Consider the following 26,462-nt stretch of genomic DNA (forward strand, 5'->3'; position numbering starts at 1 on the left):
CTTAAAAGGTGTGAAAATATTGTATATCCCCTTAATAACTCCCTAAACCCACTTTTAGGCTTCTTTGTTTCTATTCGCTGCAGGGAAAACCAAAAGCCTGTGGCATTGACAAGGGCAAGTTATAGCAGCCATATTTAGGGAAAAGTGCATCACTGACATATTTTGATTCTGCCAAAACAAAACATTGTGAATCCTGAAAACACAAACAATTGCTAAATTCAAGAGAAAATCCAAACTTATTCAGAATAAGGATTTGTATATTTGTTAGGCTGAGGCAAACCTTAATGACTGAGACCTGCTCTTTAGTGACACTGTGAAATAATTGCACAGCTATGACAGTTCAATTTAGTTTTAATTCCAGCACTAGATTAACCTGTCTTCTAAAATACAGTTTCATTATTATCTAAAAATTCTATTTTTTCTGATGCTAACAACAGTGGGCAGAGTCAGATATTTGGGGATGCCTCAACTGTGACTTTCCAGATTTTTAGATGTTTTATTCCAAATTTGCACCTCTACAGACTACAAGGGCTGTGGAGAGGAGGATACCAGAATGTAGTTTGCATTTTTTTCTTTAATCATGCATCCATGTATGTATTTATTGTTGTGTGTGTGTATCTGTTTGAGGAGCTTCCACTGGTACAGTGACTGTGAATTGCAAAAAGAACAATTTTACATTCAGGAAATGTAATTTCTTAAATCTGGAGAATACCAGTTCTATTTCCATATCTGGGTTTTCATGAGCATGTTCATTTGTAAGCTCTGGCTTTCCTGCAGGGATGCAGAGGAACAAAGCTGGTTTTGTGAAGCAGAGCTGCTGAAGCAGGTAACTGCAAACCCTGCTGACCTCCCTGCTGCCTCTGCAGCTCATGCCCCTCACATGCCCCTCATTGCCCTTCTGTCCACATCCTCTCCACATATCTCACAGCCCTTGTGCTTTTCCAAAATGTGTCAACTCCCAGTGTTTTCAGCTGCCATTCCTGCCATTCCTAAGACCATTCCTGCCCCAGCAAACATCCTCACTTATGAGCAGATATCTGCTTCCACCTTTCTCTTCTCTAAAGGGGTGTATGAATTGTGCTGCCTCACCAGCCCCATTCTCCCAGAAGGGAGCTCCATCTTCTATGAAATGGGACAACCCCTGGGACAGCCACTATTGCCTTTTCCTTTCCCAAAGAGTGACAAAGTTTCAGTGCTCAAAGGCAGGAGAAGGACTCACCTAACCACCTAACCTTTCTTTGACAGCCCATGAAAGCAACACGTGAAACACTTTGCCCCTAAGGGAAGGCTGGAGAAACATCTATACATTTCCTCCAGCACATGCATGAGAAGGCACAAGTCTGAAAACTGCTGCTAAATTTGTCAAAGAAGGTGTTTTCCAAAGTATTTGTAACTCAGGCAGATTTTCCAATTTATTTGCAAATCATTTGAAAATTCACCTCTACTCAAAAGAGTAAGTGCTGTAACTGTGCCAGGGACCTGCTGCATCCACACCAGTCACTTACCACCTTCTCTGAGTGCCAAAAAACATCATAGTTCTCAGTAGCAGCCCCATCATGCATAACACACCAGGTTGGTTTGAATTTTCCCAGCATCACAAGCAAAATGTTTCCTTGAGTCATCCAGAGCTGAGAGGCTTCAGGAGGAAACCAAGGGGTAGCTCAGAGAAGCTGCTGCTGGTGGAGCTTCTCAGTGTGGCCAAGGCTCTTCTGGGAGGGTGGGAAGAATAAGTAGCAGCTGGTTTTGGGAGGGCAAAATGGTAGAGGGGAGTTTGCTTTGAAAGTATTGTGTACCTCCTCCTGAAAGCAGCATGTTGATGGCAGGGGAAATAGAGGAGGTAGCTGAGGTCTTGCAGCAGACTTCTGAGCTTCGGCTGCCCCACGGTGCCCTCAGTGTCTCAGCAGAGCAGGAACCTGTGTTTTGTAGGTCACGGAGCAGGATGGGGCCCCAGGCAGCACATGGGGTTCAAATGGACTGAATTTCCACAGCTTCCACAAAGGATATTACAATTAAGGCAATCATCATAATAATATATTTGTAATCATCAGCTACAAGGGGAAAGTTTTCCTTTCCTGATCCATACCTCATGAAAACTTCCTTATCTAAGGAAAGGGTGTGGAAGTCTCTCATCAGAAATGACAGGAATTCAAAGAAAGGGTGACAGTCCTTCCCTGTGCAACTGAAGGCCTCTTGTGACCCCAAAGAGGTGATACTGCAGAAAAGGATTCAGAGAAGAGTCAGTGTAATTCCAAGTTTACTTTGTGATGTCTGTGACCAGTTGCTTGAAAGATTTTAGTGCTGGACCAGTGCTGGAAGTGAAGGACATGGAAAGAAAATGCTGCAGGGGAAAATGAAGTTCCTTGCCATGAATGTTGCTGTGGGGAGATAGAGGCTGTGGCCACCCTTGTGAAGAGTGTGCCTCAACATTAAGAGAGGTGAGAAACAATGTGGTGACCACATATGGATATGAAGATGGTCTGATAAAACACTGATTTGTGTCCAAGGAGAGATACAAAGGAGGGATGTGACCTCGTGAGAGTTGTCCGACTGCCTTCACATCCCTTTGGATGAGACCTATGGTATCCTCACTCCCAAGGGAAAGGGATGTGCAGGGCTGTAATAGAACCATAGCAATCACAGAATGGTTTGGGCTGGAAAGGACTTTTAGAGATCATCTAGTCCAAGGTGCCTGCAATGAGCCAGGACATCTTCAACTAGATCGTGTTGCTCAGAGCCCCTTCCAGCCTGATCTTCAATCTTTCTAGGGGGGCACCTACAACCTCTCTCTCATTTTACCACCCCCACTGTGAAAACTTCCTCATATCTTCCGTAAACCAACCCTCTTCTAATTAAAAGCCATTCCACTTTGACCTGTCACTACAGCCCGTTGTAAAAGTCCCTATCCAGCTCTCTTGTAAGCTCCTTTTACATACTGGAAGGCTGGAAAGTCTTCCCAGAGCCTTCTCTTCTTCAGGCTGAACAATCCCAGCTCTCTCCATAGGAGAGGTGTTCCAGACCATCAACTTCAGGGCTTCCTCTGGACTCACTCCAGCACGTTCATGCCCTTCCTGAGCTGAGGACCCCAGAGTGGGATACAGCACTCCATGTGGGGTCTCACCAGAGTGGAGTGAAGGGACAGAATCACCTCCTCAACCTGCTGATCATGCTGCTTTTGATTCAGCCCAAGATGCAGTTGCTTTGTTGGGCTTTCGAGCACGTGTTGTCAGCTCATGTCCAGCCTTTCATTCACCCACACCATCAAGTTCTCCTCAGCATCATCTTTGTTCACGCCCAAGCCTGTATTGGCAGCAGAGTTTTCCCCAGCCTGGGTGCAGGGTACCAAGTGATCTTTGGCCTGTGGCCTCCAGGCTGGGCCCCTTTTGCCTTTTTGCCTGTATTTTACTCGCTCTTTGAGGAGGCTGTAATCAGGTGGGCTGCAGCAGCGCGTTACAAAGAGGCAGTGAGGAGCCATGCCCAGCCCATGGAGGGCCTCACCAGATAAGGTGGGCTGATAATGAATCTTTGCATCCTCACCCTGACCAGCACCACCTCCGTGAGCTTTGCAAGACCCATTGTCCAAGAACCATAACCTGTCCCTAATCTTCCCTCTAGGTGCCATATTAATCAATGTTTGTTTTCTTTTGCTTTCAGCAGATTCTCTAATTATTAACTGCGCAGTGGACTTGTGGTTTAGTGCCTTGGTTACTTCCTCTCACTGGTGGAAGGTGCTCTGCATAAACCAGGGGCTGGTTTGCTCCTTGGTGCTGCTGAAAGATAAGAAAGACATTGAACAATGGGAACCCAATCATCTTCCTTTTTCCCCCCATAACCATTAGTTTGATTCATGGTACTTTTTGTTTGTCACTGATGAGTAATGAGCTATTCCATCTTCACTCTAGATCTATGCAGAAATGATAGGTGCACATCACACAATGTAAAAGACGTGAGGATTTAACCCCTCAGCCAACAATGTGCTGCTAACAACTTATGCCTTGAAAATAGTGTTGTGGTAGCAGAGGGGAAAAGTGGGGGTTTTTTTTAGAGCTACCTTTGATTAGGGACATACATTTTTGGAGTGACAGCCTGCCAGAAATACAGTGTTACACAAGCTCTCATCATCTGAACCAGCATCCTGGAATTGCTAGTTTTTCTCTCTCAAGGTCATACTGTTATTATGCAATTGCACAAGCAAGGCAGGGACTGAAGGTGTAAATAGACAAAGAAGGTTTTGACTCACTCCCACGAGCACAGGACCTCTAGGACTGCCCATTTAGGTACATATATCTGAAATATTTCCCATGTTTTCTCTCAATTTGGCCCTTTTTTTGGTACAGCCCCTATACAGTCTGGGGCTGAGAAGTGCTACACCCATCCCTGTATGCTGGGTGTCTTGGAGTTCCACTCTCCCTCTGCCAGGCTAAAGCTGTGCAATGAGGGTGCTGTGCCAACATCCCAACCACCTTCCCACCCATCTGGAGCACGAGGTATATGCTAATTCCCACCGTGAGCAGCCACAGCCAGAAACCCCCATGCCAGCTCAGCCTGGTGGTCCCTCGAGACCAATCCCCTCCCTCCAGCAATGCCCAGTGCAGCACAGGCTCAGTGCCTTTGGGACCTCTATAGGCTAGGGGCAGTGGCACCCCAGCTAGCAGACAGACCTTGCTCATGCCCCCCTGACTCACCCCAAGGGCCATCAGGAGAATCTGTGTGCGGGTTAATAGCAGCGCTGGAACGGCGATGGTTTTCCAGAGCCCGCCTGTGCTGACTCACAGATCTCAGAGCTTTGCCAGAGATGGCAGGGGGATAGAAATCAGGGACCTGATGAGCTTCTCCCTCAATTATTTATTTATTTTGTGCACCATCTTCTCCTTCTGCCTGTTGGCAATGAGAAGAATTCATAAATGATGGTAATAAATGCGGAATGACAGCTAATCTTAATTGACCAAAGCTTCCCTCAAAATACTGGGTTGTGCTGGATGTAATGTGCTTTAAACGTAAAAATATAAGCCAGGAAATTACACTGGTGGTTTTACATGTCTTTAATCGAATGGGTTTTATGCTGCCAAGCAACAAAATCAAGGTGGGATCCATCTGTGAGGGGGATATTTTTTCCCCAAAAGAGGAACTCTGCAGTTCAGTGGCCTTTCATTGCTGCTCCATCCTGCCGCCTCTGCTTCCCAAATCTGCTTATTTGGGCTCCAAAGTGGCATCACTCAGTGGGGTTTTATTTCCTTCTGCCTAATCTATCTTCACTTTTCTGGGCATTCACCACATGCTCAGTGCAGCCACTGTGCTGAGACACCACCGAGATGCACCTGATGGGACCCCCTGTATTTTGCTGATGACATTTTACCTTGGTGGGTTACTTATCTTCTCTCCAAATATAATGCACCGTGGACTGCTATTTTTTCCAGAAAACATTTTTTCCTCCCAGGAAGTGGGTATTGATAGCAAGATGCCCCCTTATGTTCCATCAACTCCAGCACATTTTTCTCAGAAACTACTGTGGGAATACCTGGGGGATCTTTAGGGCTAGGGGGATCTTTAGGGTTGGGGGAAAGAGGAGGAGGCAGGCACAGCTATTCTCTTCAGGACAGGGAGACAGTGCTTGGAGAACCCCTGACAGACCTCTCCCCCAGTCAGAGGGTATCCATTATTTTCCAGTGATCCAGGGAACCAGGCTTGTGGTGGCTGCTCCCACTCCTGCCTTGGGCTTGCAGCACCATCTCACTCCCCAAATTACTTCTCTGCATGGAGGTGTCTGGGACCCTGGGGCTGGGACACGTGAAGGATGAGGGCCACAGGAGAGGGGAAGGTTAGGAAGGAAACCTGAAGACAACAGCATTTTTGCATCCTGCCAGGATGCTCCTGCTTGGGGTTTCTTTCCGCACTTCCTGTCTCGGGTAGGTCCCCTCCCCGCCTGTCATGCCAGCTCAGCTGGGCTCGTACTGCGGCACTTTCCTGAGAACATCCCAGAGACTTCAAAACCTCCTCCTCGTCCTGGCAGAATGACTTGCAGCTTTTCCGAAAACTGGCAAGCAGCCTCAGTGCTTTACCATGGGAAGAAGGTTAACTCCTTCCCTCCTTTTCTCCTTCCCTCCCCTTCCCCCCAGCCCAGCGCATCATCCTGCAGGTTTGCCTAGGAACTGGCTGGCAGGAACGACAGAGGAGGAAATGGTTTATTTTTAAAAGCATTTAGTCCTCACAGCTTCTTGGCTCGGGGTGTCAGGAGCGCAGCCTTGTCCCGACAGCCAGAGGTGTCGTCCATCTGAGGCCACAAGATAAAATCCTTTGCGCGTGGTTTGTGAAAAGGGCAATTATTGAGGGTTTGGGGGTCTGCTGTTTGCAGGGTGTTAGAAGTAAGGACAAAAGCTTTATCCTTTAGGCACTGCAGGGAGGAGTTGGCAATGGCTCAAAGGGTGCCCAGCCCCTAAGGAATATTTTAAAGTTTTCCTATTTTGTAGCTCTGCATAAGAGCAACCCGCAGCAACCGCGCAGCAGGACTCCTGCCTCCTTTTCCTAGCTTTGCCTTGGGCTTGCAGCATCACCTTTTCAAGAATACCTGTTTTCCTGGTTAATTTTCAAAAACATGACTTCTTCCCCCCCCAGGAGCTCTGCAGGTACAAAAACCATGGGAGTTCAATGCACTGCAGCTGCAAACCCAGCTAAGCACCTGCTTAGAACCCAGGTAAAGCATGACCCTGGGGTACTGCCTCCATCCCCCTCTGTTCATGGGCTCTTCTGTTCCCCCCACTCCTCCAGGCATACCTGGTCCTGGAGGCTGCTTGGGTGGGAATAACCACCCTTTGCCCCTGTCAGGATGGTCAGGGTACAAGTTGTGGGACAGGTGAGAGATGAGGAGAAGGAAGACCAAGAGACTGCCACAGCAAAGGGGTCCAGCCCAGCATAACAGACCTTAAACTTTTTCCCCTTTTTCAGACTTGATTCTCGCTCCTGCAATGTCAAGATTTCAGATTATTGGGAGACAAATTTAGAATAGATCTGAAAAGTAATTTAGAAACCTAAAAATAGCCTGTGAGCCTGTCTATCCAGTGACTGTAAAACCAGAAGGGAGGAAGAAGAAGAAAAATGACTGAGGGGCTAGGGGCAAAAAGGAATAAACAATTATAAGAGAGGGCAGCCATGACAGAAAGAATCTCTCTTGCATGTGTTCCTGATCACTGGGATCTGGAGCTGGACAGGAAGCTATCTCTGCACACATTGAGAAAATGTGGCCAGCTATTTTGATATTAAAATTGAGAGATGCCATTTCATGTCACAGTGGATAGCCCTCTGTGACTGCTCATTTCTTCACCCTCTGCACCCTGTCCCAGCTGGGGCACCTCCAGTATCTGGGGCTCAGCAGGATGTGATGCCTGGTCTTTCTTTCTTTCTTTCCCTGATAACATCATGGGAAATACCATTTGCCCTGAATAGTTAACCAGATGTGGAGCTGATGGGCATCAAATAGCAAAGGGGATTTGGGAAACTGAGTAAACACAACTTGGCCAGTGATGGGGATTTGCCGTAGCAAATCGGGTCGGACCTGGAGATCACTGACAGCCCTTGGCACGGTGAGCCACAACCAGGGTGCCACCAGGAAATCCAGCTAAGAGCAAAAGCAGATGAGGTTGAAGATAAGCAGCAATGTTTAAGCGAGGTGTGTGTGCCGAGGAGAAGCCACCCACAGCACAGGACTACAGTCCATGCTGCGGGAAGGACCAGAGGCAGGCAACATAACACAGGCAGGCTGGCTGCCCCAGGCAGAGCTGGAACAGGCTTCCTGGTCCCCCATGAGAAAGCAGCCCAGTGGGACCTGTGTACTCGACTGCCATCACAGCACCAGAGCCCCCAGGGGAGTGTGACAGCCCGGGAGGGCATGAGGAGGAGGCAGTGAGGGCTGCAGATGTTTCCTGCTTGCTGAACATGAGCTGCAGAGAGGATATAAATGTTGGTGCTGCGAGCTAAGCCTCGCCTCGTATCGCGCCTTGCTTTTATAACCTCTTCTTTTTAATATCCTGTTGAGACAAACAGCCTGTGCAACTGTGCTGGGGGGATCTGCCAAGCAGCTGAGCATTTTAGAGGATTTCAGTCTGAAAGGCGCTCTAAGAAATTCAATATTGCAGGAAGTGCTGGGCTGCTAAATTGTTCCTGTCCCAACACTGAGTCCCTCAGGAGCAACAGAGAGATGTGACCTGGCCACAGGGTCTGGGCCAGGCACTTGGGCTCAGTGGTAACAGACCATGGAGAGCAGATTGCAGCAGGATAGGGAGATGATATGACAAGTGCTCAGAGGGTTGGTCCAAGGAGTCATAGGGTGCCATGGACATCTGCCAGGTGATCTCCTCAAATGCCACTGGGACACTATAATGCTTTTGTCTAGCTGCAGCTGGCACACATGGTGATGAATATAGGCATTGGGTAGATCAAACACAGCTTTGCATATGGTGACACTGCAGCCCACCATGAGCCTGTGTCATAAGTGCACTCCTGGCTTCAGAAATGTCACCTCTCCTTCTGTATCTCCCATCAAACAAAGAGGTCACGTTGCTGCAGGTGATTTTCCTTCCCCTCTCAGCATATATCCCTGCTTCCAGAGAGTGTTATTAGATGTCCAGAAGCACACGGGGCTGAGGGCCACAAAGGGCAAGAGCCTCTGCTTTACTTACAGCCATGTCCCCTGATGACTGAGGCCTGGCACAGTTTTCCCCTTGAACTGTGAATCATGCCCTGTTTCTGTAGTAGGTGCTTCTGAGGCAGACACATGATCATCCTTCACACAGTCTGTCACCTTAATCCCATCTCCAACTGGAAATAGGAATGCAGACAAGGGGAATGGCATGGGCCAAGGTGTCATCTCTTCTTGCACCATCAACACCCAGACTGGGAAGGCAGGTGCCCAGCAGCACAATGCCCATATGGGCTCCACCACATCTGTGGCCATAAATCCTCTAAACCATGGGGTGAACTTTCAGCCTCACAGGTTTGCCCCAGCACCCCTTGGCATGGCAGCCAACCCCATGATCCTGCTGTAGTAGGGCCAAATCCTGCTCCCTGCTATGGGCTGATCACCATCCTGAGTGGGGGAGCTGATGGAAGGAATCTCACCTTGCCCCAGCTCCCACGGTGCCCCACCCTAGCATTAAGGTCTGGTGAACCATCCCTTCCTCTCAGCAGGAGCTGGTGCAACCTCAGTTGGCCCAGTGAGGAACTGGGCTGACTGGGAATGACCAGTAGGAAGGGCACTTCCTACCCCCTTGTTCCCAGTTATCCACACCAGATTCTACTTTGGTACCTGTCTCAGAAAAAGCCCCACTCTTTTAATGAAACGTAATTCAGACTATTAATTTAGTGACAACCCATTTTTGCAGGTCACACTCAGTTTTCTGCGTGCTTTCACCACGGGGCAGCAGGCCCTGGGCGTTGGATTCCCACAGCCCATCTCCACAGGGCGGTACCTCTCGGGGGCCAGCGGGGTCTGTCCCCACCAGAGCTGCACACACCTCAGGCTGGGTGGCTCTGTCCTAACAGTGACATGCAGTGGCGGCAGGCTGCAATGGAGGCTGGAGGTACCCTTGTGCTGCTGCCAGCCCCTAAGAGGATTCTGCAGCCGTACCTTCACTGTTTTTCACTAAAGGGTTTTCCCAGGACACGGCCAGCCAGGTGCTGCTGCATCTCCCGAGCGAGAGGCGAGGCTGGCACAGACAGGGGGCTCTTACAAGGGGGTTCCTGTGGGGTCCGTGCCCCGTGTCCCATTTCTCAGCCCATTTCTGGGTTCCAACACCTGCCTGTGGCGGAATGGCAGGAAGGGAGGAAGGAAGGGAGCTTCTCCCCCGCCCTCCGTCCCTCTCCGCGGGCGGGCAGGGCAGCACCCGCCCAGCCCTGGCGCATTCCCCTGCGCTGCTTACCTGCTGCTGCTTGCAGATGAAGTATCTAATGTCTAAGCAGTCCCATTTAAACCCGCAATCAAATTACAGGAACAAAATTAGAAGCCAGACTGGAGCCACTTTAAAAGTTGCCCCTTATTTAATAATTCTGTCGCAGCTATTTTTTCCTCTTATCACCATTTATTCTCATTCTGAGGCTCGTCTGTAATAATAGAGGAGGTTCATTTGCGCTCCCCCTCCTCTTTCCAACGTCTAGTCTTTCTTTGTGGATTTAATTTCTGCCTTGTGAAAAGGCATTAGAATAAATAAAACAAAGATGCGGTACTACAGGGATCTACATTAATGGGATGGCACCACACTCAGCCCTTCCACAACCTGCCCTTTCCCACATGACAGACGTGAATCGAACGGCTGGAATCCCTATTTCAGCCCTGCCCCATGCCTTTAGGTATCAATCTATCAAGCGTGGAAGAAGAAATTGCGGTGCAGCTCTTTCTTTAAAAGCAGCGCCGTGCAGAAGAGGAGCCCGGAGGGAGTGCCGGGGTGATTTGGGAGCGCCGTGTCCCCTCTAGTGGGGTCTGCGGAGAATTGATGGAGCAAAGAAGAAGAGAGCCTCAGCTTCACAGCCCATGGGGGAAAGGAGGGGACAGTGTCCCCCTCCCTTCCTGCTCCTGCCATCCCTGCTCCACGAGACCAACAGTACAGGCGTGGGGATACTGAGACACTAGGGATGCACAGCCCCAGCTGGGAGCCGGCTTGCACTGAAGGAGCCAGGGGAAATACTGTTGTGATAATTTGCCTATCAATTAAAGATGTGACTTGATGAGAGGTTGGATTCACTCACCTGGCTGGATTTTTATCTGTTTCCAGATATTGCTGGGATAAAAATAAATGCATTCATTTTCTCACTAACCCTCCAGCATTTTAGCAAAAAACTATTTTTAGAACCCTCATAAAACAAATCTATAGCTATTCTACAACAGGCAAACACTACTGTGTGCTTAGCAGCTGCTGTCCCCCAAACTGCTGCTGAAATCTACCTGTATTCAAAAAACCTCCAAAATAGTTTATGCATCATTTTGATGACAACTGCCCTGTGACACACCTGAATTCTTGTTTTGTGTGAACAAAGCATGGCACTAACTAATGTAATCAGGCAGGCTTTGCTGTCAGGAACTATGGCAGGTGTCACATAGTCTAGAAGCTGCTTCAGGGTGATGCACAAACTACCAGCGCAGCCTGTGCAGAAGAGTTATCCATTGGCATGGGGGCTGAGGCATGGCAGATCTCCATGAAGATAATTCAGGTTGGATGCAGCTTTCAGGGTTCAAGAAATCTTAGATTACGACCCAATCCATTCTGTGATTCTACAACTTTTGGTCAGGAAGATGCACTCCTGACTGGGAACCTCCTGTGTAGCCAAGCCTCTTGCTGAGCATAGGGAGGGGCTGAAAGCTAGGAAAGAGTCAGTGCCAGGGGACGAGACAGCTGGCTTCTCACTTTTCTCTGTGCCTCACCTGCACCCACTATTGCTCTGCCAAGTTCCTTTGCAGAAACAGCCACAGTGGCTTCAGCTGTGAGCAGGCTCACTGCTGGTGGAATGCTTCGACAGAGGTGTTTAAGATGCCCAAGAGGCTCAAAGGCTCCATCCTGCAGCTCAGGGAGCTGGACATGGGGAAATATAAATTATGAGATGGGGGCGTGCAGCAAGCAAATCTGACAGCAGCATGGTGCTCAGGCCCTGCAAGCTGGGAAACAAACCAGGGTCAAGTGCTGGATGGGGCTCACCATCCCACCACTCCCAGGAATCTTCATGTGCTGGTCTTTCTTCCCCCATGCATGACCCCACCACCACAGTTGTCCTTCCACTGTGCTTGCAGGTTATTTTCCTCAACTCTGTACTCACCAAAGCATCTACTGGGGTTACTGATGAGGTAGAACTGGCCATGGTACATGACTGAACACAGGGGCTCCGTGTCCCGCAGGACAAGCAATCTCACTTCTGGCAGGCACCAAGAAGAATAGGAACCTTGGGTAGACATGATTAATAATCTCCTTTTCAGAGAGGGTCTCTAGCTGGGGGATTTGCATGGACTGAGCTCTTTAGCCTCCATTTTAGGTTTGAGCTCTGAGTGTGAGAATCCTTAAATAAAGTCAAAGCAGAAAGGCAGGCGGGCATCAGGCAGGCATTTAACCATCACAACATTACAAAGGAAGTGACAGCCGCACCTCGCTCCATTCACAGCTCCAGTCATTTACACATCAAGTAGGTGAATTCGAGAGTGCAGAAATAGACCTGTAAATATATGGAGATCCTGCTTTTGCAGTAGTTCATTTTCAAAGCACATCTACTCCTTAGCATGCATTTGGGGTCACACTCCATTTTACAGCCCTGCCCTGCTTCCCAAAACTAACAGTTTCAGTTTGCTAGCTTTCCTCTGCAAGTGAAGCATAAAATGCAAGCAAACACCTAACTTGTAGTGTTGTCACCGGTTTCATCTTGCTGCTAATTACTAATGCAAATTATGTACATATCTAAAAACGTCTTCAGTACATTCCTGCTACTTGTGCCTCTTAAAGTATATGTGGCAAATATTTCCATATTTTATACTTTTACATTCTACTACCCACATACGAACCTTAAGGTAGGATATCCTTGTGATCAAAAGCGACGAGGCAAACTGGAACAGAGCCACTCCTCTTCTAAAAGATGAATTTATGATCTTCAGTGACAAGCCTTGTTGCACATCTTGATTTTTCATCTTACCTCAGGCAGTCCAGTGACCCCCGCATCACATGCTTTGCCATCAGTTCACTTCTGATTTGTGAAATTCAGTTTCTCATGATTTCTTGAGTGCTGCATGAGAGGTAATTCTTTAAGGTTCCTGTCCAAGTACCAGTCTGAGGGAATGGTGTCCAACTTGGGAAAAAGCACTTGCATTCCAAGGACAAGCTTTAGTCAAAGGAGGGATACCAAAACTTTAAAGTGCCCCATATAGAGTAGATCCAAGCTTTCCAACCAGACTTCCCTCCAGCTGGTACTGCAGGTGTCCTCCTTACCTGGCTAAGCTGTGTTATTTGCACACTAGACAGCCCAAATATTTCCTTCACCATTTCCCTTATTCTCCTCCACAGCTGACTGGCTCTTGAATGTTCCCACCCCAAAGCTCTGCACCTGAATTTTGCTCTTTCCAGCTGCCTCACTTTTTTCTAGCTCTTACTGTTCCTTGTGCTGCAGGCTGTCATTCCAGCCACATGCCTCTGCTCTCCACACTGCCTGAAAACCTGAAGGCTCCATCCATTTCCTCCTGCTGCCACTAACACCAGAAGGCAGTTGCTGCACACACCTGTGTTCTGGTTCTGATCTTACCACTCCCACTAAAATGTGTCTCTCTTCAGCTCCTGTAGTGCCTCATCCTTTCACAAGTCTCACTTGTGCTTCCTACAAAACATAAATCCCTCGATGAAGGCTTCAAGGCAACATAGCTGTGCTGCCATGTTCAAAGACTGCTGGATGGGTTGATGGTCAAATGGTGGCCAAAAGAACCCAACAAAATTACAGATATGCCAGGGAGCCCCAGGAAATTACCCATTTAAAAGCACTTGACTGTGAGCCTTAAGATTCTGCAGGCTCAGGTTTTAATGAATGCTAACAAAACAGGCATTTTCATTCCTGAAAACGTCTGCCCATGCATTAATTCCAGATGTGTTTAATCGCATTTAGTCCTGTTTTCATCCCAGTGAAAAAGCTGAGTAACTGTGATCTGGAAGGGGTGGGAATCTGAGGAACCACAATGACCACAGAAAGCATTTCAGACACAGACTGGCACACCAGTTCAGCACTAACACTTGCAGCAACCTTAAAAAGCTAACTTTTAAAAAGAAAGGCCAGCATTGGTTTAATCCAAGTGAAACCAGATGATGACATTTCTCTTGCTTAGACCCATTTTTCCATGATCAACACATATTAATTCACATTTTCCATTTCCATTTCACAATCAGATACAAACAGGGAGCTCCTTGTGATGGTGGTGAACATTTTATTATAGAGTCTTATCAACAAGTTCTCTGAAAATCAGTTATTCAGAACTAAAATCTAATCTGGCAGGGTTCAGTAAGTCACAAGATGAACTCACAGCCATAGCAAACAAAATATTACTAAGTTACTTTAAATAAATTTTATCACAACAACCTCAGGAATAGTGTGTCCTGGAGATTTAGGCAGTTTATATTGGATTTTTATTAATATTTTGGATTCTTTTTGTTATGCTCTAGCCTTGGTACACAGCTGTCTTCATTTCGATGTTAGAATAGGATAGATCCTTGGGTGCCTTTAGGCCTGTTATTCTTGTCTTATTTTATAGTGCTGTAATAAAAATAGCATCATCAGCATTCAGTGTTAACCACAGTACATTTAAGCAACTGGTCACTGCACTGAAACAGAACTTCTGGAGAAACTGAGATTATTTCCAGGCAGTAATTGCTCACAAATGATCTAGCTCCCAAGTCTTTTCAGCCATTCATTTTCTGTTCAGCGCCTCCTATGACATTTATTAAAGTAATTTGATCAGATTACATTGCACACAGTAGGACATTCAGAATTCCATCTCGACCTTCACAGTAGCATCTAATACTTCCTGGAGGATAACACAGAATCCTTTTCCTTATACATACAAACAACATTCTCAGCTTACAGCTGCTTGTTGACCAACACTCGCCAGCTTCAGTTAATACAAGGAAACCTAAGAACATTGAGACATTTGAAAATAAGCATTAATGTACTTTTAAAGTATTTTGGATCATTTACCTCAACTTACTAATAACTCGATTTCTAGGGCTTAATTGCACATAATTTTAAAAAAAAAGCAATATAATGGCTTAACATTAATAAAACATAACATTAAAGATTTTTTTTATTGTGCAAAACATAAGCAGTAAGCCTTATTAGTACAATAAACTGAAAAAGCAAGGTATATTTAAAACAATATTCACATCCAGTGTGCAATTTTTATCCCTACTTCCAACTTTTGATGTGGAATCTACAATTCCCATCAGTAAGTGCTATTTGAAAATTCCAATAATTTGTTTCAACTTTTATTATTTGAAGGAGACTCAAAATTTGGTTTTGCATTAGGTTTTTATGCACAACTAAAACAGCTGTTTAAGTTGATAAATATAAAATAAGACACTGAAAAGGGGGAAAAATAACCAACATGCTAAAAGCATCCACCTAAATGGTGGCATGACCAATAATTTAGAGCTTATATTAAAAAACTGAATTGATAATTGCTAATTCTGATTTTCCATTTTCAAGATTTTAGCAAATAACCCAAAATTCTGTTTTACAGTTCTGGCATCTGCTAATTGAAAAAGTAATTTAATTCAATTTTTTAATTAAAATATTTATCTTGCTAGATATGAAGTGCTACCAGTCAAGGCAGTCACAAAAACTGTTTGATGTTTACATAGCACCGTATAGACAAATATCTCCTTCAGTAAGAGAGACTATGTTCTGCTGGGGAACATAATCACATTGTCTCCTGAATATTTTAGGCATCTTTGCCTTCCACATCATAAATATGTGCAACTATTCCTTAATTTGAGAAAAAAAATGCACATAATTCAAGCTTTCAGATGGTGCTATCATGAATTCAAATTCTCTTTGTATAAAAGTATCAAGAACTCTTCAGTAGTCAATTTAATATTCAAAAACAGATCTATAGTATTATGTAAACTTGTTAAAAAACAAACAACCACATTATTTGGCTTTAAAGTGACAAAGTATTTTTCTTAATATAATTTACTAGGCATGTGAAATACTACCATGGAACTATAATTCAAAAACCAACAGAGTCTGGACTATCTCTGATATTGAAATACTCAATTCAAATATATAAAGAATCTCCAAAACATGTAATTGCAATTCATTACAGTGGTATTGTTCATTCCAATAATAATCCTTCCTATAAGGAGGCTGACTGTTAAATAAAATACATTAAGCTGTTGTAGTTCCCAATTAGAGAACATCAATATTCTGCCTCTGCCTCTCCTTCAGCTCAAATTCACTAAAATATGGACTAGGCTTTCTACTGAAAGAAAATGGGAAATAGGCTCACTATCCAGGTGGATATATCCTAGCCCTAATCAAAACCTTATCAGCTTACCCACAACTGTTAAACTAGTAACAAATCTTACAGTAAAGTGTTAAAGATTGGTGGAGTAACTAATAAGCCATCTTCTGTATTTTAAATCACAGAAATCTGCACATCAAAATATTTACAGAAGCATGAGTGCTGGTGACATCATCGACTCTTACAAACTGAGTCTTCCGTAAAAGGGGCACAGATGGAAAAGGATGCCTTGAGATAAATGGAAATAAAATCCAACAGAAGATGGATTTCCCAATATTGAGCCTCAATTCCTTATAAACTAACAAACATATTTCAGTGACAGACATTGCTTATTATTTTGGCCCCATCCCTTTCTCAAAATCATTTTCATAAGCTGTTACCACTCCAATTAAAAAACAAACCTTCTTAAAATATTTTATATGGAGTTCTGGGTTCCAAAAATAAAATACATACGCAGTTTCATATTATTGCTATGAAACATCAGCTAAAAAATACGAATGTTCATAAAGAAACCAAATTGCATTTTGTACATTGTATCTCTATTGATACAGTTCCCCATGTTGGAGAATTCAGTATTTTTAGAGAGTTCAACATGTGCAAAGTTCAATTAAATTTTTAAGAAAATTCCAGTTTCAAAAGTTACATGTAATTTTGTATCTGACAGGACAATAAAAAAAAAAAAAGCTGTACAAAGTTAGCTTCAAACCTCTTCATTCCCCCCAAAAATAGGCACTCAGTGGTTTAAGTGTGCAAATGGCTTCTTAGAAGAAACAGTGTGCAAACAGAGCCTGTTCCATTAGCTCTGCATTATTTAGTGATTTCCTAGAGGGTATTGCCATTAAATGCTATCTATCTATGACTTTCTAAAGAACAGAGGACATTCAGTCCACAGAGTCACAGATGTCTTTCACTTTCTCGTTGAAGTCTTCGGGTTGATCAGCGTACACGTAATGACCCGCACCGAGGATAGCCTGGAGGATGAAGGTGAAGAAGCACGTCAATATCACAAAAATGTAATAAACAAATAAATACTGGGACAGGTGAAGAACCTGGCTTTTACACATTACCTAAGAGTTGGCATTACACAACCTAAAAAACATTCTAAACATAAGGAATACCAAAATATTCTTTCCTTGTGAAGAAACTTTACAAGGAAAAGAAAGTGAAACTACTGCTTATTCAACTACTCACCTTGTTGAAAAAAAAACCCCACCGCTGAAGCGTGAATAAGTCACTGCACATCAAATTTAGTAGATATATATGCCTTGCATATCAAATTTCTGTTGTATCTTGATTCCCTTTGTTCTCCACTCAAATAACCTATTTCTAGAATTTGTTATTCTTTGTAAAAATGCTATGAAGTAAACTGTCACCACAGTGTACAGCAAAGGTACTTGACCTGTTTTCTATTTTACAGTCAGTTCAAGACTAATCTTTAAGAAAACCCTATTTTCCCCTACCCTCCTAAAAACACCCTCTCTTAAGTCTCTAACCAAATCCCCTGCAAGTTATTGTTATGTTATTGTGTTAAGAACTCCTAGACACTCAAAGTAAAAATTACTTGGGAATAAATGCATGTAACAAAACCACAGAATCCCTGTGCTTTTTACCAAACATGGCACTGCCAGTCCACATCTCTGTCTCATTAGAGCCCTTGCCCTCCTATGGGTTTTTGAGCACACCTGCAATCTTACCACTCCTATTTACCTTTTACAATCTCCATGTGGCTTGGCAAAATTTTAACCTGGAATACAATACCATTTTCCACAGTCCCTTCTAAAAGTCCCTGACCAGAGTGGAAAAGAAATCTCCCTGAACGGTATAAGCTTATCCCAGCAACATATTGTACAATTTTTAACAGTGACTTTCTGTTACAACTCCCTCTCTCTGGTTAAGCAGTTAAGTGACAATTTCAGTCTGGATGTAAACATTTATGAAATGTATCTGTGCTCTTTAACACACTTAAAAAGTTGGATAACAATGTCTTTTCTGAGTTCCAGCTCTAAATTCAGCTGTATCAAGTTATAAAATTTTATTTGGGTGACTTCTTATAGTATACGTTCAACATTACATACTGTACACTTCTGTCCAGATAGTTCCAGATATCAGTACCATCACAGCTGGTGTGTTCAAATATTTCATCACCTCCCAGCATTTTAACATGTATGCATGTTCAATTCTCACAGCTGACTGATGTGAAAATGTGTGAAGAATACTTTTAGTTTGTTTTTATAGAAATCAACGACAAAAAATGCAGTGTGCGCATTCACATCAAGTTGTAAGTACGCACATTTTAAATGACAATATCATACCTCTAAACAAAAATGTCTTAGGTAGTAACACAACACTAACTATTTTTTAATGACTTAAAAAAAAAGATGCTCACAAGAACCTAAGCACCAGGTACAAACTACTCTCATATCAGAGGAACAAATGCATTATGTAGACAGATGAAGAGAGTTTATGAGAGCCTTCCTACTATCTTATATATATATATATATATATCAATGGAAATAGTATGAGTGGTGTGGTGTGAAACTCAGTGACCACAACTCCTACTTCTATTAGTATATTGTAGAACAAAATAAAGAATCACCTTGCTCACAGATCGAGTTTGGCTTCTAGTGCTACATCAAGTTTTGTTCTTAGCCTGAGGACTCAACACTTTTGTCTAGGTTTTCTCTGATGTAACATTTGTTTTCTCTCTCTCTCTCTGTTACAGAACACAGAACTTATTACCCCAGGCTATAAATCAAAAGTGACACCATTTCCACAGCTGGTATGAAAAAAGAGAGTCATAGAATAGTTTGGGTTGGAAAGAACTTTAAGGCTCATCTAGTTCCAACCCCCCTGCCATGGGCAGGGACACCTCCGCACAGACCAGGTTGCTCAGGGCCCCATCCAACCTGGCCACATAGATATGACTTAAACAAATCCACACAAAAAACAAACAACTTCTTTAGAAGTCAAACTCACTATTGTCTTCACGTAGGAATTTGGTCTCAGAGACTGGATAGTGCTGCCAGAATTGCCATCTATACATGAACGTGCTCCATAGACCACCGTGATAGGAATGTCTCGATCCATCTGTGAAATCCGTTGCAGCATTGGCCTTTTTGCCCATCCATAAGGAATCGTCATGTTCTTGAAAGCTGTTTCACCACTTCAAGGCATTCAAAAGGGTAAAAACAATTTCAATTGCCATTGGACCTGCTTTTCATCTAAAATAGAGTATCCATGCCTTTTGGTAGCACAGAGTGCACGAGGTTGGGATTTTTTACAATTAAGAAAAGGAAGTTTCCAAGGTTTACATATAATTTTCAATAGGAAGAGCCCAGGTTTTTGCAAGACTGAGTGGTAGCACTTCAAAGAATTAAATGCCTTATTTTTAAAGTTTTTAAAGAAATTCTTTACACATTAAAATTCTCCAACAATTATTTAATTAAGTGAAATGCTCAAACTCTCACAGAATTAACACAAATTGAGAATAAATATAGAATTAGGATACTTTTTACATTTATCAGTATCTGGAATTCAGAAAAAGTGCAACGGTACCTTTTTCTTCAATATAATAGATGCCACAATTAAAAAAAAATAGCATGCACACTGCTGCCATGGCCATTGGAGGGAGTAGTAGGCACTCAGTAAATGAACAACAGATTTCAAAACATACACTGGGAAATTCATACTCACCTGGGTGACTGCACATTGCAGTGATAGATATATTCAGCCACAGTGTTATCATCAAACATTGATGAATATTTTCGCTTGAAATCTGGCCTTAAACGTTGAACAAGGCTTAATCCTGTTAAAACAGGAAACACTGTTAGAGGGGGAATGTGTATAAACTACTTTATCAGATTGCCTAATGCTTTTCATTAGAGCCCTGAGAACACATCCCCTAGAAACTTGTGGCTTCTAAAGCTGTATTTGGTTTTACCATTTGCATGTCTTAGCGAAACACGATGGAATTACACTTAACAGGAATGAAATATAAATACTGTAAAGAATTTTATGCTGCTCCCGCCACCGAATACATATGGGGAATGTTTGAGTAGGGTCACTACAGCGACAGAAAAAACCTACAATGGGGACCAGCAAAAGGGCTAAGCACTGTCTTTTTGTCACCAGTTTAGTCTCACACGATATCAATACGTTTCTCCATGCACTGGCAGCACTGGGTAGGTTAAATGCACTACACTCTTCAGGGCCAGAAGGCACTGCTGAAAAAGCTGGGCTGTCTTCTTGCTTAAGTCTGTCTTCTCCTCTTACAGAACAGTCTCCTTCCGAAGCTAGCTCATCTAACTAGCATGTGATTGAAATAACAGAAGTCTATGATGAAAAACAGGTGTAGAAATCTTAACATAAGGCATAACTACTGGTATAAATGAAGAGACTTAGTGCCGAAAACCCTTGTCTTTATGCTCTCCTAACAAGCCAATAGAGAAGTGGGTCTTTTCAGGGGCCAGTTCAGGCCTTCTAAACCTAAGCATCTTTTCTGAATAATTTCTCTAAGAAGCCTCTTTTACATTGACCAGATGGATCTTTGGGACAAGAGCCTCACCACAAGGCTAATCTTAGTTTAAGAGTATTACTCATCCCTAATATCTGATCTAACTTTTCCATTTGAAGTCATTACCCCCGTCCCATCACTACAGACCTTGTAAAAAGCTGCTCTCTAGCTCTCTTGCAGGCCCCCTGTAGGTACTGGAAGGTTCCTACAAGGTGTCCCCAAAGCCTTCTCTTCTGAATTCCAACTCTTTCAGCTTGTCTTCACAGGAGAGGTGCTCCAGCCCTCTGCTCATCTTCACATCCCTCCTCTTAACTATCTCCAAGGGGAATGTCTCCAACGTTCTTATACTGGGGCCCCAGGATTGGATGCAGTATTCCACCTGGGGTCTCATGAGAGCAGAGTAGAGGGGGAGAATCACCTCCCTCAATCTGCTAGCCACGCTGCTTTTGATGCAGCCCAGGATACAGTTGGCTTTCTGGGCTGCAAGAACACATTGCTGGATCATTTTGGGCTTCTCATCAACCAGCACTCCAGGTCTTTCTCCTCAGGGCTGCTCTCCATCTACTCTCTGCTCAGACATGGTCAGGACTGCCCTGACCTGGGTTCAGAATCTTGCACACAGCCTTGTTGAACTTCATGAGGTCATCATGGGCCCACCTCTCAAGCCTGTCCATGTCCCTCTGGCTGGCATCCCTCCCCTACAGCTTGCTGCCCACACAGCTTGGTGCCATCAGCAGACATGCTGAGGGCGCACTCGATCCCACAATTTGTGCTGCTGCCAAAGGTGTGTAACAGCCGATCCCAACAGTGATCTGTGAGGAACGATACTCAGCACTGGTCTCCATGTGGACACTGAGCTGACTGTGACTATTCATAGTTATGTTTCCCCTTTCTCAGACGGCAGGAACTTCATACTGTTGTTAATCTGTGCAATTATGATGATGTCACTTCTTCCCACCCAGTCCTGGGCAAAGGCCTGGTATTATTTATGTAGACCTTGTCACAGTGATCTATGTTTTCGTAACCTGGAGATTATTGCAACACGCCCTTACGCATGCTTGAAACAGATTTAGAAAACGAACACAGTGCAACAGAAAATAATTCCCTTATGAAACAGTGATTTAACTCCCAAAGCAATGAAGAATTTGTAAAAATCTGGCAATTGGCTTTGCTCTGTTTTCCCTACATAGAGTACAATTGCTGGACTTCTTTTTCTGTGCGTTTGGGTTTTTTGGACACAAGTGAACACAGCTGGCTTGGAATAAGAATACTTGGAAAAAAGAGACTAATTCTGTGCCTTGTCCTGCTATCAGCATAGAGGCCACGGCATGAAGTGTTATCAAATTTTAGAATTCACTGTCTGTTTTGGTAAGAAGTGCTTTGTCTGTGGGTCCAATTCCAAAACACTTTTCCCCTGTGAATTTACAGGGGAGAATGAAACAAGGATTCAAGGCAACTTGGAAAAAAATCTGGAAGGAAATTAGACTGTAAATCATTGTTGTAATATTTATTGAAGAAATTCTGAATTGTCTGGCTGATGTTTTGCACAGTGTCTATCAAAATACTGTAAGAAATTTAACACTGAAGACACAGATTTCCACAAAAACGGTGTGGTCACACTGACATTTCTGTTGTGAGGAATTTTCAGGCATCCAGCTCTAGGAATGGAATTCAGAAATCCAACCTAAGCATCAAACCCCCATCAAACTATGAAACTCCTGGGTGACTGTTCTGATTAAGTGAAGGAAAACACACAAATCAACTACCTGGAAACCACTCAAAGAAAAAACATCTCTGGATTCTGTCTCTCTTTCAGTTTTAAGTATTTGCCTGTGGGACTGATTAAACATCCATGGGATACTATTGTGATATCCCAATGAACTTGGTTCACATTTGAACTTATAGCTTTGAATAAGAGCAATTGACTTTAGAGTGAAGTTCAATCAACTAAGTCCGCCCATCAGCTTAAACACATCTGCAGCCAGAACGAACCCAGGGGCCAGTCAGTGTCTTCAGCAGGCTAGGTCTGATGTCTACTTGCAGCAGTGTTTAGACCTGCCCTTCTCTAAGAACTAAGTTTCACCTGTCAAGAACTTAAGCTGGTGATGGAAAACTTTTTTACCAGTGCAGTGAGAAACAGATGAAAAATTTTTTAAAGGCACTGCCCCCCATGGCAACCTATAAGCAAGGCTGGGTGTGGGGGCACCTTGCCAGGACAGAGTCTGCTTCTGCAGCACGGTTTGACTTCACTTATTGCTAAGGAAGACAATTTCAGCTTTGAATTTTCCCACGTGGATGTGGATTGATTTATGCATGCTCTTGTTGTTGGATAGAACACATTAAATCAGTGCGTATCACTCAATATTTTCCAGGTTGTTTTGTTAACCAAATTAGCATTTTACTTAAAAAAAAAAAAATCTGTTTGTACAAAACATGTTGCTTGTCTGAAAAACTAAATTTGTCACACTATTGAAAAGAAACAAACAAATCAGCATATGCAGCATATTGAAATATATATTCTATAGAAATAGATTTAAGAAACAGATGTGGTTTAGATGTAAACAATGCCTAGAAATCTCATGAGTTTATCTTCAGACTGAATACCAAAAATGATGAAGTTGTTAATTAATTATATTTGTGAGGGATCTGAAGGATATATTTTTCCAAGCCTCTCCAGAAGATAATTCAGTAGCACAGAGAGTAACAGACAGATAACCTCTTTCTCCTCTAGAAGGAATAGCTATAATGACTTTTAGATTTTATTACATTCTTCTCCCCATTCCCCAGATGAACTAAAACCACAGTATTTTTGGTCAGCCCTACCTAGCCCTAGTATTAGGGTATAGAGAGTTTATCTACCATTCCATCAGTGCTGTTGAAGAAATGGAAATAAGAAGTGCCACCATAATGCAGGATACCAATGAGGCCCACAAGATTTCCTAGACTAGTAAGAAAATGGCTAATGGAAAGAACCCAGTTTCAACTTCTCTAAACTCGGGCCAAAGATTCTTGCATTTATGACAGATTGCCTTCTAATGTTAAGGGCATTTGGAAATCCCATTTGCTCATCAAACTGAATAAGAAGGGGAATCTAAATGGACTGCGACCAGAGGCAACCAGAAAAAACCTTTCACATTCACACCACTTTGTCAGGGTCCCCCAACAGACATCTGCAACACCCAACTCACTATAACTGAAGCCTGTACAGACCATATAGTGTAGCTTGCTGTAGACTATCATACTAGCACTTCTAATAGCAAGAGTTTGCCTTCTTTCCTAAAGAGTTCAAACTTTCTTCAGCCTCTCTCACTTTCTCCTCCAACTCTTTCCTTTGCGCCTGATACAGACTTGCAAAAAAGTTGATCATAATGCGCTATCTGCTCCATGTTTATGTTTAACCAAAATAAGAAATGGTATTTAAGAGTAGCTAAAACTCACCAAAGGGTCCTGCTATTCTTAGCCCAGCTAATGGATTAAATGGACTCAATATAGCTCCTAGTGCTTTGATCCACATTGGAATTGGTCTTTCGTGTTCAGCATTGTCAGGCCTCTCTGGAAAACCCCATGGCTCCACTAAGATAAGATGCTTGACCCTGTTGGCAAAAAAGGTTCAGTGGTTTAAAGTACAGTAGCTTTTCTTTAAGTGAGCATGATGAAAACGTGCTGTTTTACAGATACATACATACAGCCTACTTTAGTCACTTCTATCACAGAGGCTTATTACCTAGTTTCTGATTCATCAACCGTTTTGATTTCAATTACTAATTAGAGAGTGAATTACACCTAATCACATGTATGAACCAGAAACATGGAAGCATGTGTCACAAAGAGATACTCAGTATATTACAGATACCCACAGTCACAAACATTTGAGAGAAAGGATAGTCTTGTTTCTGCTTTTAAAAATAGCCTAATCTAAATGTTCATTATTTGCAGGAGCAGTGTAATTTGACAGAAAAGAGGATAGTGGCATCTGTTTCATTAAAGCGAAGTTTCTACAAGTCTAAGATCTCTGTTCAAAGAAGAGACACAATTTAACTGAAAAATCATCAAAGTAAAACTTGAACTGAAAAAGGCAGAATAAAACTATCAGTCATCTTCCAAATTTATTGATTTTAGGTCATGAAAGAAAACATTAGAGAGGCTATTTGTAAAATTATTACTCAAAGGAATATCAGTACATAGAGCACTGTAGGAGTCTCCAGCACATGCAACTATTGATCACTTCGTGCTGTGGGTTCCCCTCAAGCAAAATTCTAACTCATCCTGGTAGATTAGAATTGTCCCTTTCCCTTTAATTGTCCCTTTTCCATTTAATCTCATAATAACACCTACTCTTACATGTCCTAGATAGTGGTGATTTCTGGGAAAAAGTGACTCTTAACTATAGTTTTCAATTTTAAGATGGTTTTCCATTTCAGATTCCTCATTATCATTCTCTACAACTACCTGCCAGGAGGTTGTAGCAACGTGGGGGGTTGGTCTCTTGTCCCAAGTAGCAAGGAATAGGACATGAGGAAATGGCCTCAAGGAGGTTTAGACTGGATATGAGAAAAAATTTCTTCACTGAAAGGGCTGTCAAGCATTGGAACAGGCTATCTTGTTCTATCTGGTCTAGTGGGATGTGTCCCTGCCCATGGTAGGGGGGTTGGAACCAGATAATCCTTTAGGTCCCTTCCCGTCTATATCATTTCATGATGCTATGCCCAGGGAAGTGATTGAGTACCCATCTTTGGAGGTATTTAGATGTGTGAATGCAGTGCTTAAGGACATGCTTTCGTGGTGCACTTAGAAGTGCTGGGTGAACAGTTGGACTTGATCCTAAAAGTCTTATCTAATCTAAATCCATCTATGGTTTTTATATTTTTATCTTTAACTTTTTACCTTTTTATCTTTACGTTTTCCTTCATTACTTCCTTCACTGTTAAAGCCACCAGATTATATAATAACACAGAACAGTTCATCATGCCTAAAATGATGCCAGAAATTATCCCAAAAGTTTTTTCTGGGTTATGATCAGTTGGGAAACAAAAAACCTGGGCTTGGAATGAAGGGTTGGAAAGGATTAACATCACAAAGACATTTCCTGGTTGTCAGCTCAGCTGTGAGAATACTTGCACCCTGCAGCAAACAGCAACAGTAAGAGAGGACAGGGTAGAATCTAACTGTACAAACCAAGCAGGAGAGATCAGAGGCACAGCAGAGAAAGCCATGATGAGCCATTCAGGACAGACTGCACAAACTATGGCATTAAGTATAATATGGCAAACAAATCAATAAAAATAAAGTAACCTTTGTTTCACGTTTCCGTTCTTAATACTTTCCTTCCTGTTTGGCATTTCTCCTTTTGGTAAACAAGCCTAAAACATAACCCAGTATAACAGGAAGTTGACCATGAGAATCACTTCCAAAGTAAATGTCCAGAAATTGCACTATTTGAAAATCATGGCCCACTTCAAGTTGGCAGTATGCTAAACAGGAATCTTTTTGGATTAGTAGCCTGGTATTTTCCATGGACTCTGGTACAGTGTAGCAAATTAACGGATCATCTATGCTTGGAGAAACAGATCTACTTTCCTAACAATATGTATCCAGAATCCTTTAAGCCTCTAATGCATTGTTAGATAACCTGACTGAAAGCTGTGCTATATTTATCACTTGATTCAATGCTCTTTTAGGACCCTAACAGTCAATTTGTTATTTTGGTAGTCTTAGTTTAATTTCAGAAAAACATTAGTAATGTGAGAGCACAAACTGAAACATCTCCAAATTAATTAATCCCAACTTAAGCGCAGTGATGCATAAAAATAAAGCATCACTTTTGATGTAAATCAGCAGTGGGCAAAAACAATATTCCCATCCCATAGGGATAGGACAGTGCCATATACAGATACTTTGGAAAAAGAGGTAAGGAATTAAGTGATCCCTACA

General features: G+C 43.2%; 1 protein-coding gene across 1 annotated transcript in view; it reads right to left on the minus strand.

Moving 5' to 3' along the window:
- Positions 1-13,910: 13,910 nt before the first annotated feature.
- Positions 13,911-26,462, minus strand: part of ABHD5 (abhydrolase domain containing 5, lysophosphatidic acid acyltransferase) — a 28,203-nt gene continuing 15,651 nt past the window's right edge. Inside the window, exons 4-7 of the mRNA XM_041407848.1 lie at positions 23,970-24,124; positions 19,712-19,823; positions 18,995-19,181; positions 13,911-16,989 (exon numbers count right to left, since the gene is read on the minus strand). Coding sequence (XP_041263782.1) covers positions 16,900-16,989; positions 18,995-19,181; positions 19,712-19,823; positions 23,970-24,124 — 544 coding nt within the window. The 3' untranslated portion in view covers positions 13,911-16,899. The remainder of the gene's footprint in view (positions 16,990-18,994; positions 19,182-19,711; positions 19,824-23,969; positions 24,125-26,462) is intronic.

The sequence above is a fragment of the Onychostruthus taczanowskii genome, unplaced genomic scaffold, assembly GCF_017590055.1.
Source record: "Onychostruthus taczanowskii isolate IOZ18803 unplaced genomic scaffold, ASM1759005v1 scaffold28, whole genome shotgun sequence".
NCBI classification, from domain to species: domain Eukaryota; kingdom Metazoa; phylum Chordata; class Aves; order Passeriformes; family Passeridae; genus Onychostruthus; species Onychostruthus taczanowskii.